Below are 14,384 nucleotides of genomic sequence, written 5' to 3' on the forward strand. Positions count from 1 at the left end.
TCTCTCGTGGTTTGCCTCCCTCCCTCTCCCCCTCTGTTTCCCCCTTCTTCTCCCCCACAGTCCTCTGTTAAGTTCCTCCTAATCCTCCTGTACGTGCAAACATAAGGTATCTGTCCTTCTCTGCCTGACTTATTTCGCTCAACGTAACACCCTCGAGTTCCATCCATGCTGTTACAAATGGCCAGATTTCAATCTTTCTCATTGCCATGTAGCATTCCATCGTATAGATAAACCACATCTTCTTGATCCATTTGTCCGTTGATCGACACTTAGGCTCTTCCCATGTTTTGGCTATTGTTGAGAGTGCTGCTCTGAACATTGGGGTCCATATGCCCCTGTGCATTAGCACTCCTGTATCCCTTGGGTAAATTCCTAGCAGTGCTATTGCTGGGCCATAGGGGAGTTCAGTTACTCCAGAGTTTAAGGTTTTTTCTCCATTCGCCCATTGCTGTGAAGGACTTTGACCAGGTCCAGGTCGGCCCCGTTCCCTTCAACCAAAGGATTCTGGGGGTTTTGCTGGTTGCCTGGAGCAAGGAACTTTTTATGACCTGGGAAACAGGTAAGACAACTGAGTGGGCAGAGTGTGAAGGTGCAGGCTTTAGGGGAGGGTACAGTGGGGTCACACTCCACCCTGGCTCCCTGCCCTTGGGTGGGGAGAGAGGTGTGAATAAGGTGAGTGATTGGCCTGAGCCCAGCATGGGGATGAGAGGAAGCCTCCTGGTGGGGAGGGAGCTGCCAGCTGGAGGGCACAGTGGAGGTGCTCTGAGCATTTGTGTCACCCCAGGCAAAATACCTTCAAAAAAATTAATCTCCTGGTGCCTCAGTTTCCCCAGCTGTAAAATGGGGATAGTGGTTGTACTTCTTTCATAAATGTCACTGTGGAGATTAGATATACAAGTGAAGGGGAAATTATTGCCTTTAGCTGTGGCCATTTATATCACTCATTCTGTCTGCAAAGCAAAGCGTGCCCCATAGAAGCTATGGGGCAGACAAGATGGACATGCTACATATGCAGCTCAGTAACAAAGTAGGGAAATTAAGTGAAAATTTATCTGAGATTAAAAAGGGAAGGACAGGGGTACCTGGGTGTTCAGCCAGTTGAGTGTTCCACTCTGGATTTTGGCTCAGGTCGTGATCTCATGGTTACTGAATTGGAGCCCTTCATCGGGCTCTGCACTGACAGTGCACAGCCTCCTTGAGATTCTGTCTCCCTCCCTCTCTGCCTCTCCTCTCTCTCTCTCTCAATCCTTCTCTCATAAATAAATATTTTAAAAATCCCCACCAAATTGCTTTAAAAAAGAAAAAGGGAAGGGCAACCCAGGTAAATATATGCCTACATCTTGTCACACACCCAAAGCAGATCGTGCCGTTCAGACTCAGAGCGTGTTCTGGACCCGCAGCAGATCCAAGCATTTGATCAGCTGGGCCATCTCTCCCAAGGAAAATCCTGGCTGGTTCTCCTTCCAGAACTCCCCCAGAATCATAGCACTGGGACCCACAAGGCTGTTCAGTGGCTCCCAGAGTGGCCCTGCTTTTAACAGCATCTTCCAGAATGAGAATTTGCAGCTGCAGCTCCTTCCCTCACCTGTGACCAAGGAGGGAGGCCTCTCTGGGACCTAGAGACCAGAGACAACCCTTTTTTTTTTTTTTTTTTTAATTTTTACATTGATTTATTATTGAGAGAGAGACAGAGCACGGATGGGGTAGAGGCAGAGAGAGGAGGAGACACAGAACTGGAAGCAGGCTCCAGGCCCTGAGCTGTCAGCACAGAGCCTGTTGCGGGGCCCAAACCCACAAACCACGAGATCATGACCTGAGCCGAAGTCGGTCGCTCAACCAACTGAGCCCCCCAGGAGCCCCATCCAGAGACAATCCTTTGGCACCTGGGGAAGAACTCCACTCTCGGACTGGCTTGGCGCCCGTGCCCCTCAACTTCTGAGGCGAACTTCCATGCCTAGCCCTTTCTCGGTGCCCCCCACTCCCCAGGAAGACTCCCTCCCTCTCCAAGGTCCTGCTGGAGCATCAGCTCGCCAGACCTGTCGCTTTTGTTTGGCTTGTTAAGCAAGGGAATGTCCCATAACTCCCTCAGGCTTCTTAAGAAAATGCACCTGCCTATTTCCCTGAAGCTTAGAGACTAGGTGGGGCTCAGGCAGATGGCATTCTGGAGTCTGTCATACTCTGTCTCCTCCAGCTGGGTAACAGGGAAGAACTTGAACTTGAACTTCTCTTGCTGCTAGGAAGAGGGAACAGTGGTGACTGAAAGCAGTTTAACTGAGCCCTGCGCTGGAAGGAGCCAAAGACCTGTGGGAGCTAGGGCATCCCCATTCTGATGCGTTCATGTTAAAACCAATTTGGGTGTAAGATTTGCCCTTTCTAACTATAAATGTCTCTGTGTTAAAGTTCAAATATATATATATATATATATTTGGGACACCTGGGTGCCTCAGTTGCTTAAGCGTCTGACTTCAGCTCAGGTCATGATCTCAGTTTCTGAGTTCGAGCCCTGTGTCTGACTCTGTGCCGACAGCTCAGAGCCTGGAGCTGCTTCAGATTCTGTGTCTCCCTCTCCCTCTGCCCCTCCCCTGCTTGTGCTCTGTCTCTCAAAAATAAATATGTGTTAAAAAATTTTTAAATATATATATATATATTTATATGCAGGTGACGCTTAGCATAGTGCCTGGGAAGCAGGAGGGCTGCCACAAATGTGTCCTTGTTGGCGTGGGCTCTCTGGGGCCACCAGACAGGACCCTGACTCCAGGCCGGAAAGGATAGCAAAGGCCTGGATCCCAGCCCGAGTTTGGGCGGTGTTCTGAGAGGAGTCTGGGAGTGAAGAACATGACTTGCAGGGGTTTTTAGTCAAGGAGGAGGTTCAAGGGAGGGGCCCCCAAGACAAGCCGTTTTAGCGCTCTGTCTTCACAGCACCCGCTGCCCTTGCAGGCCCCACGGCGTGCTCGCCACGGGTGTGCTAGACAGAGCCCGCTCCCGCAGGCGTCAAGAGCCAGCTGAAGCGGGGAGGCTGCCGGGAGGACTCCTGCCTCCCTCCCCTTGTCCAGAAAGCACTGAGTAGGGGTCCCAGGCCCCAGCTGTTGCAGGTCCCGTGGAGGGAGCGAGGTCATTCCGGCCCTTTGGAAATGAAAGGAAACCCACCAGGCCACTCAGGCCGGGCAGCTCCGGTTTACCAGGGCAACTGGGAGCCCCGGAGATAACGGCGCGCAGCGCCACCTGGTGTCAGCCGCAGAGTCCCGCACCAGGACTCCCACTGGTGCTGGAAGCAGGTTCATTCCACGCATTCCCACAGCCCAGGGCATCCTGAGCCGGTCCTAGCTAGCCGCTGGGTGAAACAAGCCCTCTCAGGGCTCCAGCGGGGGGGGAGGGGGGGAGGGGGGAAGGAAGGGCACAGGCTGTTTCAACTTCACAAGATACGCTCACTGTGCTCCCACAACCAGGCAGCCCCCACCCCCACCCCGGCCGGCAGCTTGTCGTCCCGTCCAGGGGGCTATGCCTCCCTCCAGCTCCCACGAAAGGCTTCCGGCCACCCGGGCAGGCTGGTTTGGCACTTGAGTGCTCTGGCCCGCTGCCTCCTGGAACTTTCCTGGCCCTCGGGGAAGGCTCCAGGCCCTGCTCCCCAGGTGACTGCTCTGGTGATCTCCCCGCCGCCCCCAGCCCTTGAATCCCTACTTTCCTTTCTCCCTATTTGGCAGCTCCAGGCCCCCCAGCTCACTGTTGACCCCCCCACCGCCCCCCCCACACGCCCCAGACAGAGGTCCTGGGTGCTCCCTGAGCTCACAGCCTCCAGACCCAGACCCTTGAATGCACCAGGCATTCGTGCCCCTTCCTCCTCTTTCTTCCGCCTGCAGGAGGCTCTGAGGACAATTCTTGGGGGCCTGGGGGGCCAGCACCGGTTGCTCCCGCTCCGGCACGGACCCGGAACCCCTCAGGGACTTGTGTGGCCTGTCCCCGCCGCAGGGTCCTGTCGACCCTGCCTGGAACGCCCCTTCTGATCATCCCAAACCCAGCCCGCCACACCTCCCCAGCCGGACCCTACAACTCACTCCCGTTCTGGGGACACTCGGTCTCTGGAATGGCGGTAATTATTTGCCGGCTTGTGTCGCAGACGCCTGGAACAGCACGGAGTGGACACTGGGTTGGAGAATTAATCCGTTTGGGGGCTCCGGTCGCCAGCGCCTGGACGGGCCTCAAATGCGAACCCAGTTTGGCGGCCCTCTGGGGTCTCTATTTCCACGTGAGCTTAATCAGGAGAGAAGTCCCCGTGCGCCCCGGCCTCTGCCGCCAGCCCGCGGGGCGGCGCGGCGGGGGCGGGGCGGAGGCGGCGCGGGGGGCGGGCCCCAGCCTGGAGCCCGGCGCGCGCGGGGGCCCCCAGCCCCAGAGCGCGGCGGAGGCGGAGCGGAGCGCGCCAGGCAGTGCGCGGCGGGGACCCGGCGGCAGCCGCTCCGCGCGCCCCCTCCCGGGAGCCGCAGGGCCCCGACGGCTGCCCGCGGGCAGGTGCATGGCGTCCGGGGGAACGCGCTGAGCGGGGCGCGGCGCCGCGGGCGGCACCATGGCCCTGGAGCGGGCGCTGCAGGCGGCGCGGCAGGGCGAACTGGAAGTGCTGAAGTCCCTGCACGCCGCCGGCCGGCTGAGACCCTCGCAGCGGGACCCGCTGGACGCGCTGCCGGTGCACCACGCGGCCCGCGCGGGCAAGCTGCACTGTCTGCGCTTCCTGGTGGAGGAGGCCGCCCTGCCCGCCGCGGCCCGCGCGCGCAACGGAGCCACGCCGGCCCACGACGCCGCCGCCACTGGCCACCTCTCCTGCCTGCAGTGGCTGCTCTCGCAGGGCGGCTGCGGAGTGCAGGTGGGTCCGCGCGGCTCACTGGGCGCCGTGGGGCTTCCTGCCCAGGCGGAGAGTTCTGGCCCAGAGCCCCCTTGGCTCAAGGGCGGGTGAGATTGGGCTCCTTCCAGAGGGCTTGGGGTGGGATGGGCTCTCCGGATCGAGAGTGTCCCGGGAAGACGCCTTAGCAAGCCAGGGCCATTGCCTAGAAGAGCACCGGGTAATGGGGAGCCAGAGGGATTTGGGCTTACCTGGGCCAGTATTTAATCTGGGACAGGGGCAGGGAGGGCGGGTAGGGGAGCAAAGCACTGATCCAGGGGAGCCCTGGAGTGTAGGTGGCGCACAGAATCAGAAGCCCAGGTCTTCCGGGATCAGGTCTAGAAAAGGGTGGGCAAAGTGTACAGCCCACCCCAGACAGAGATGCAGGTGTCCCCGAGGCCAGGGCATGGGGGAGCGGTGATGGGCGTGGTAAATGGGGCCGCCCCAGGGCCTTAGCTGACCCTGGGACATCAGTACCTTCCTGCCTTCCAGCTTTGAGTTGCTGCTCCAGCCCAGCCTGAGGCTTCCTGCCCAAAGGCCCCCTGCCTCCCCCCCCCCCCCCCCCCTCTCCCCCCCCCCCCCCCCCCCCCCCCCCCCCCCCCGTTAGTCTCACTCAGTGGCCCCCAGGCGTCTGTAAGCCCTCCCCTCCTGAGCTGGAGGAGGAGGCGGCTGGGGCCCTGCTGTGTATCTCTGCTGCTACCTCCTGCTGGCAGTAGAGCATCCAGCAGGTGCTGGGCTTGGGGACTCAGGAGCGCTCCTGACCTCCTGGAACTGCCAGTCCACGGGGGCAATGGAGAGCAAACCCAGGTGCCCTCAGGTCTTGCTGGACCATGCAGCGGGGTGTCAGGGAGCTAGCTGCTTGGGCCAGGTGGCTAGGAATGAGTGACCTCTGCAGGGAGTCCTAGATGATGAGAAGGAGGTGACCAGGCGCCGGATTAGAGAGTTCTAAGAGCAAAGAACAAGAAGTGCAAAGCCCTCAGGCATACACAGTCTTGCCCTGTTGCAGAAACAGCAAGGAGGAAGGCACACTTGGGGGTGGGGGGGAGGAGGCTGGGCGAAGCCACCACAGGCTGCAGCCAGGAATTTGGATGATATTCTAGTTGCGGGGAAAAGCTGCTGGAGGGAGGAACCAGCACTGATTTCCCAATTAACAAGACCGCTGTGTTCACTGGATGTGGAAGGAGAGGAGATGGGGTGACCCAGAGCTGGCTGGTTGTACCCTCAGGATGACCAGACCCTCCCTCAGGATGGCAAGGCCCCCCTTCCTACCCTTGCTGGGAGATGGGCGGATTGCTTATCTGCCCGCTGGCTCTGTTATCGGGACTTCCTGGCACGCGGTCCACACCCACTCTTTCGGGAGCATGCCTCCCTCGCCCCTGTGTCCAACCTTGGCCAGAAGCCTCCCTGCCCACTGCAGAGGAGGCAGAGGAACAAGGGCCCTTTGCCTAGCTTATCAAGTCTCCCTCCCTCGAGCCCCGGCAAGCTTGGGTGCTGGGGGCGGAAGTGCGTGAGCGGAGAGGATGACCTTGATCCCTGGCCCTCCTCAGCCCAGACAGATAAGCAGCTTTAGGGTGCCGGCCGCAGCACGTGAGGCTCCTGGGGCCTGCACAGCTGTTGGGGCCTTGCGGCCAGGCCAGAGCCCGTAGGCCTGGGTTCTCTCCTTACTGTCTACCCCCCGACCCCCACCCAGAGGTCCGGGCTCAGGGGGACAGACTGAACCCATCTTCAGGGTCTGCCTGGGTGGTCCGGCATACAGACTGTAGATGCTGTGTTCAGCTGCCTCCGTGGCCTCCCTCACCTTCTTCCTGCCTCCTTCCCAGCCCCACAGCCGCCCCCACAGCTGGCTGCTGACTTACAGGTGGTGGTCCCTGTGCTCTCTGTGGCCTCTTTTCCTTTTGCCCGTCTTATAAGGGCCTCTGCGATTCACCTTCCTCAAGCCTCCTTGGCCACGCCTGTCCCCACGGCGCCTCTCTCTGGCCAGAGGGGCCTCCCTTCCTTGACCCTAGGAAGCCGCACCCACCTCTCCCTGCTCCTGCGTCTCCTTCCCTGTGCCCTTGCCCCCCTCCCTGCCTGCGTCCCCATTATCCCGCGTGCTTGGCGCAGGGAGTCCATGCTGGGCTCCCACTCCCACTGGTGGCCACGCTCCCGCACTCGCCAGCCTCTGAGTCCAGACTTCTGGGTTCTCGGTGACTCCCCTCCTCCCGCCCAGGCGAACATCAGCGGCACCTGCCCACCCCCTCCCGCCACAGACGCACACATCTGGATGTTCACAGATGACACAGTTAGTACTTCTGGGCCCCTGACCATCAGCCTGCCCCCTCGGGGATGCCTGGGCGGGTGTCCTACCCAAGCCCCTCTCAGGGGCCACCTCGAGCCCACACCTGCCAACCACTGGCCGACAGCCCAGGCCTTGCCACCGGTACCCGGAAGCTTCCTCCCCCACAGAGCAAGAACACAGCCTGTTCCCTGGGCCAGGAGCCAGGAGTCTGCTGGGGGGCTGGGGGGGCAGTTCACTGCACTGATGTTGGGTTATTGGAGGTACACCAAGCTGGAGGCCTTTTCTCATGTGACACCTGGAGAGGGGGAGGGGAGGCCAAGGGCTAGATGCAGGGGCTGCGCCCACCATCCTGATGCTAGCCGGGCAGAGCCTCAGCAGCCCACCCTTCCTGCCCCAGCCACCCTTGCTCACTCCTTCAGGCGTTCCCAGAGCACTGGGGGGGGGGGGGGGACAGTTTCTCTTGCAGGGAGGACGCAAGTGCCATGTTCTGAAAGCCTGCTCTATGCAAGCAGTTCCCAGCCATGACGTGCAGGCCCCAGGAAGCCCGGCATGGATGGCATGGGCGTGCCGCTTATGAACTGAGGGCCGGTTAGGTGCCCAAGGACAGAACGGCCCCCGTGGCTGGCCGGATGCAAGATGTGGCCTGAGCACGTGAGGACAAGGCCCCAGGAGTAACGCACTCTTCTCCCACAGGACAAAGACAATTCTGGTGCCACAGTCCTGCACCTGGCTGCCCGCTTCGGCCACCCTGAGTTGGTGGAATGGCTACTGCGTCATGGCGGTGGGGATGCCACCGCGACCACAGACACAGGCGCCCTGGCTGTCCACTACGCTGCCGCCAAAGGAGACTTCCCCTCCCTGAGGCTCCTCATCGGGCACTATCCTGAGTAAGGACAACCCTCTTCCTCCCCTCACTCTTCCGGGTGCTGTGGGCGGGGCTCCGGGGAATGCCTGAAATCTGCCCCTCCCGCTTTCCAGGGGAGTCACCGCTTCTGGGCCACCCCAGTGGCCAGAGGCCGGGCCGGAGACAGCTCCCACCCAGGCTGAAATTTTTCCCTTCCTGGCAGGCGGCCCACAGCCACTTGCCCCAGAGCTTTGCAAGCAAATGCTCCCCCAGCACACAGCTGCCCCCCGGGCGGCTGGGCGTGTGGACCCAGATCACACGCTCCTCTCCAGGAAGCCTGCCCACCCAGGAAGCTCTCTGGAGCTCTGGCCTGTGCCAATTTGCAAGACTATTCTAATGGTCGGGGGGAGTAGGGGTGAAGATACGAGAGAGCTTCCTAGACCGCTAGTCAAGAAGGAGGAGGAGCCTCCCCCCTCCTAGCCCCACAGCCCCCTGAGAGGCCATCCAGAGGGCAACCTGTCATTTCCTGTGGCCCCTCAGCCCATTCCCACTACCAAGGGAAGTGGGGCCCCCCCAATCCTCCGGGGGTCCTCAGCCCGAGTGGCAGGTCTGAGAGAGCAGCTGAGCAGTGGGCTGGGGGCTCCCCGGGGTGGGGTGGGGGCAGGCAGAAGAATGGGCTCAGTGCAGAGCAGGGGGTCCTGGGAGGTCCCGGGGGACGGAGGGAGCCGGGTGTTAGGTGACCCTCAGGGGAAGCAGGGGTCCTGGGGAGCTGTCTCAGGGGAGTGGGACTGTCTGACAAATGGGGGCTCGCATCAGTGACCTTTGTCAGTCCACGTGGGGGCCTGGGGCGTAAGCGGTGACAGAAGACCAAGCCTCAGGAGGAGCGCAGCCCGGAGGTCAGAGGGGGAGCCTCACCACTGGCTCCACTCCTGAGGGAGCCTGCGGGGTCACTGGCTGCCAGGGAGCGGGCCGGAGAGCAGCCTGGGCCCCGTGGCCCCATGGCAGGCTGGCCGCAGCTGGCACATCGGGGGACGTCAGGCAGCCCTAAGACCCTCCCCGCCCCCCCCCCCCCAAGCTCAGCCCGCAGGCACTGCCAGGTTTGGTTGGCGGGAGCCCAGCAGGCGAGCCCGGGACCTCTCACCGCCCTCCCTGCAGGCCGTGTGAGTATGACTTCTCTGCTTCTGCACAAGCTAGGTCCTGGGTCACGTCAGTCCTTGGGATTTAGGGGGAGGGACCCTTGAGTGCAGGCTGGCACCATCAGCAGCACCCCCAGGGGGTCTGGTCCCAAATCCCCGACTTGGACTGTCCAGCCTGGGGCTGGGCAGTGGCAGCTGTGACACGCCTGCCGTCCCACTGCGCTGACTCGAATGCTCCTATCCCACCCTCCTCACATAACACAGAGGACACTGAGGTCCCCAGAGGGGACGAGTGGGCCGTGGCCACCCTTCTGCACCCATCAGCCTTCCTCAGCACATGTAATGCGCCCCCCAAAGCCAGGCTAATGGTAATGCCAACTTAGCCCAAGTGGTATAAACTGAGAGAGGGCTCTAAACCCAGCCCCGGAAGCGCTGATGAGGAACTGGTGGGGTGGGGAACCCCAGGCTGGCCCCTCAACCCCCCTCACCAAAAAGCCTGGGGCCTGGGATGAGCTGGAGCCCTCCATGGGCTGCGATCCCGACCTTGGGAAGACCGGTTGTGCCACGAAGCACCATCATGCGGGCTCGGGGCCTTGGGAGCCCTCACCCCTCCCAGGCCATGCCAGGTGCTGGCTGTGATTGGGCCCTGGTGCCAACTCGGAGTCCAGATGGCCTGGGCTGATGCGCCATCAGCCCCTCGGAGGCCTCTGTGAACCTCCCAGAGGTGGTCAGAGGCCTTGGGTCCATTCCCGCTGCAGCATGTGACTTGGCTGATAAGAAGGTGCTTTTGTGTGCTTGCCTCGGGCGGGAGGGGGCGGCTGGGAATTGAGGGGGGCTGCTGGGGTGTGGAGGTCAGTGCCCATTTAGACTCCTATCTCGAGGGGACTCCTGTCTCCAAGGCCCGGCATGGAGAGGCCAGAGGCTCAGGCTGCCCCAGGCCACGGGGCTCACTCAACCCGGAGCCCCTGGCGGCCTGGCTGTGGGGGCTGTGGCTCCGCGCTTTTCACTCTCGTGAGCCTCCCCGGCCTGCTGTGAAGCACAGTGAATTATTCACAAGGGCTCAGCTCTCCCTGGTGGTTGGTGAGGGAGGAAGGGCTCCCAGACCTACCAGTGAGAAACTCGATCCTGCCCAGGGAGGCTGTGGGCAGCAGCGGGCCACGGCAGTGCCAAGCTGCGGAGGAGCGGGAGGCCTGGACAGCCTCGGGGAGGCCTTGCTAATGCCAGGCTGCACCTTAGGGTGTTAGAAAAGGCTTGAGATTGCAGGGACACCCTGCACCCTCCTGCCTCTCCTCCAGGGTATCCTGATCCATTGGGCAAATTCTTCCAGGGGTGGAGGGATTGCTACAGTGGCCTCTGGGGGCCATTTTCCCATGGGGAAGCTCACCGCAGAAAGAGGGTCCTTAAGCTGGCAGCATGGAGGCTGGCAGGGACTGGGTCTGCGGGAGATGGTCAGGAGCATCTACCCTCCTGGCCAGGGGCACTAGTGGTTGGGAGAGGGGACCCAGGGATCCAGACCTCCAGTCGGGGCGGAAGGAGGAGGGGCAAACGATATGTCGCCTCGGAGTGCTGACCATCTTGCCAGTGGGGTGCTGGGGCCCAGGAACGACCTTGCGCCTGCTTGGCCTCCACCGTGTGCTCACCTGGGGTCTATGCAGCCAGAGGGGAGCCCCAGGCTCAGCTCGGACCCTTGGGCTTCAGTTTTGAGGCTGGGGAGAATAGTGAGGGCGGCGAGGCTCTGGGCTCTTCCTTCGTCTGGGGCTCCTGTGCTCTGCCCGTCAGAGCAAACTGGAAAATCAATCTGTCCAAAGATTTGCATCAATTCCACCTCTCTGCAAGTGTCTCCTTCGCCTGAGGCCTCCCCTACCCCGGGGCTGAGATTGGAAGTGTGCTAGCCAGGGGTGAGGATAAACCCAGATGAGCTCCAACCTGCTGAGTGCTTACTAAGTGCCTAGCACCCCACGGTAGTTTGAGCCTTATAACCACCGTAGGCAGTAGTCTGTAACGAGCCCAGTTTATAGATTGAGTTATTCAGGGGGTAGGGCTCAGTTACCACTGAGCATTTGACTGCAGATTGAGTTATTCAGCTAATGTTTATTGAGTATCTACTTTGTGCCAGGCAATATTCTTTCCTTCCTTCCTTCCTTCCTTCCTTCCTTCCTTCCTTCCTTCCTTCCTTCCTTCCTTCCTTCTTTCTTTTTTCTTTTTTCTTTCTTTCCTTCTTTCCTCCCTCCCTCCCTTCCTTCCTCTTTTTCCTTCCTCCCTCCTTTCCTTCCTTCCTTCCTCTTTCCCCTTCCTTCTTTCTCTCTCCCTCTCTCACCTTCTCCCTCTCTCTCTTGCACTCTTTCTTTCTAGAGAGAGAAGGAATGCAAGTAAGGGAGAGGGGCAGACAGAGAAAGAGAGAGATAGACAGAGAATCTTAACCAAGGTCCACACTCAGCTTGGAGCCCAACGTGGGGTTTCAGTCCCATGAACCATGAGATCATGACCTGAGCTGAAATCAAGAGTTGGATGCTCAACCAACTGCGCCACCCGGGGTCCCTGTGCCAGATAATATTTTTATGTGCCAGGAGTACAACAGTGAGTAAACAAATGTCCCTGCAGCACGGTGTTGACAGATACAGAAGTGGTGTCTCAGAGAGGCTAACTGAGCAGCTGAGGCCCCACCGGCTCCTCCCCCGCCCCGTTCCCTGTGTGGCCTTGACCAAACCGTATCCCCTCTCCGTGTCTGTCTCCCATTCCCGGTCCAGCCCCTAATCTCAGGTCCCCCTGCCCTGGCCCTTGCCCTCTTCCTGTCCAGCTCTGCCCACCTTTGAGAATCCAGGTCAGATCCCTGGACTGGCCCCTGATAGGGAAGGCCATTTCCTTACCATGGCCCAGGGCCCCCCCCTCTCTGGCCCACCCCGCATGCCTCACCTCCAGCCGCTCCCCCGTCCACACTCCGTTCCACCTCCCAGGCCTCCTTGCGGCTCCTCCAGCGGGCCGGTAAGCCTCGCACCGGCTGCTCCTGCCACCCGGAACCCTCTGTCTAACTTGGAGGCTTGGCTCCACCCCCACTTCTCCACAAGGCCTGCCCACGGCCTCCTTCACGGCGTGTCTTGCCCAGCAGCTCACAGGTCTTCCTCACCCTCCTTGATTTTCCCAGCGCCCCCCAGTCCCCTGACGTTACGTTCTCGGGCATTCTCTGGCTGCAGCGCCCCGACCGGTGAGAGCAGACCCTGTCTTCCCCGCCCCGTAGGCCCAGTGCCTGACACACACTCAGTTTTGGTTGGATGCGTGGAGGCTGGAAGCCCGGGGGCTTGTCCGACCCCGCGTGCAGCTCACTGCGGGTGACCTCAGATGGCGCTCCGAGCTGGGCCTCCCTGGAGCCACCTGGCAAACAGACCAGCTGAGGCCACACGCAAGGGGACCTCACAGAACTCCCCGCCCAGCTGCCCACCTCACTCACCCCCTCAGTTACTCACTCAACAATGAGCAGCAGGGCGCCCCATCAGGGCCTGGGGTGTCATGACCCCTTGCAGCTTCTTGGAGCCAACCTTCCAGGGGGCTCCCAGGGCAAACCAGGGGACAGGTGGGGTGCAAGTGCCTCGTTCAGAGAAGTTCCTTTGCATGTGTGTTGGCTTGCCCTCCGGGAGCCACAGGGGACCCAAGCTCTGGGACGGCGGGGGGTCTGCTCTTTTCATGACATGTGGCAGCCTGGTGACCTGGGTCCCCGGAGTGAACCAAATAGGCACACAAGACATCCAGTGATGAGTGAATAAAGCAAAATGGGGTAGTTTGGTAGAAACCGATGGGGTTTTCTTTAAATTGAGGGGGTCAAGGGGAACCTGGCTGGCTCTGTCGGTGGAGTTTGTGACTCTTGATCTCAGTCGTGAGTTTGAGCTCCCCGTTGGGTATAGAGATTTCTTAAAATCTTTTTATTTTTTAAAAAATGTTTTTTATTTATTTCTGAGAGAGAGAAAGACAGCGTGAGCAGGGGAGGTCAGAGAGAGAGGGAGACAAAGAATCTGAAACAGACTCCAGGCTCTGAGCTAGCTGTCAGCACAGAGCCCAACGCGGGGCTCGAGCCCACGAACCGTGAGATCATGACCTGAGCTGAAGTCAGACGCTCAACTGACTGAGCCACCCAGGCGCCCCAAAAATAAAATCTTTAAAAACACACACACACACACACACAAAATAAATAAAGTGAGGGAGTCAAGGAAGGCCTCCTAGAGCAGGTGAGAGCTGATCTGAGACCTGGATAAAAAGGAGGGGCCAGCCCTGCAGAAATGTGGCGTGGCAGCCTTGCAGTAGGCGCATCAGCAGAGGCAGAGGCTGCGATCAGGTCTGGCTTCACCGAGAACCAGAAGGAAGGCCTGGAAGGCTGGGAGAGTTGCAGGGAAGGGTATTTCAGCGCGGCTTGCAGATGGATTGGGCGTAAAGCTGACTGTTCTAGAACCTTCCTCAAATCATGACTGTGTTTCTTCCCTGCGCCAGGCCTAATTAGGGATCTTTTCAAATAAGCCAGGAGGCGTGAGTGGAGAATAAGAGAGGTAGAGCCACCAAAGGATCTGTGACTTTTATCCAGGGCGGCCTTAACGCCTGGTCCTCGTAAGATTAGCTCCTTCCTGGCCTTCCTTGGAGCAGAAATTATTGGCAAAGGGAGAGGCCACCGGAAATGCTGCTCTTGGACCTGATCTGGTCTGTTCTGTGGGCAGGTTGCTCCTTGCTGCTTATGGGGCGGGCAGGAGCAAGCTGGTGCCAGTCTCGGACGCAGATTTCCAGCCAGCGTTCCACTTTCGCTGTGTTGTTGCAGTTCACTCGCGTCCCCTCTTTTCCACTGAGGAAGAAAGATACGATTTATGTGATTGTTGCTAGGGAGTTTCAGACCCATAAGGAGGTCGAGCGTTGGGGATTTCCAGAGACTCCTAGAGCTTGGGCTCAAGGGAGGGTAGTGTGGCGTCCTTTACCACGATGGATGTTGGAAAGCTGGGGAGGGTTGAGGCAGAAAGGCAAGAGATCTGCTCTGGGCACGCAAAGTTCCAGAGGCCTGGGCAGTGGGTGGAGGTGGGGGCCAGATCGAGATTCCCGGTCCAAGCTAGAGAGGAGCACGGGGGTGCAGGTGGCCTTTGACCCTGGAAGTGGATGACCCCACTGGTAGGGAGACTGTTCAGAAAGGAGGCCCTGGGGCTCCTGGGTGGCCCAGTCAGTTAAGCGCCCGACTTCGACTTAGGTCATGATCTCAGTTTGTGAGTTCGGGCCCCGCGTCGGGCTCCGTGC

The 14,384-nt window shown here is 60.0% G+C and overlaps 1 protein-coding gene across 2 annotated transcripts in view; it reads left to right on the plus strand.

The window, feature by feature from the left end:
• The first annotated feature begins 4,558 nt into the window (after positions 1-4,558).
• The window catches only part of ESPN (espin), a 31,062-nt gene continuing 21,236 nt past the window's right edge, over positions 4,559-14,384 (plus strand). For both annotated transcript variants that reach the window (XM_039253237.1, XM_039253239.1), the window contains exons 1-2: positions 4,559-4,852; positions 7,839-8,032. In XM_039253237.1, coding sequence (XP_039109168.1) covers positions 4,559-4,852; positions 7,839-8,032 — 488 coding nt within the window. The remainder of the gene's footprint in view (positions 4,853-7,838; positions 8,033-14,384) is intronic.

This window comes from Hyaena hyaena, unplaced genomic scaffold, assembly GCF_003009895.1.
Source record: "Hyaena hyaena isolate Hyena2069 unplaced genomic scaffold, ASM300989v1 scaffold_443, whole genome shotgun sequence".
NCBI classification, from domain to species: Eukaryota; Metazoa; Chordata; class Mammalia; order Carnivora; family Hyaenidae; genus Hyaena; species Hyaena hyaena.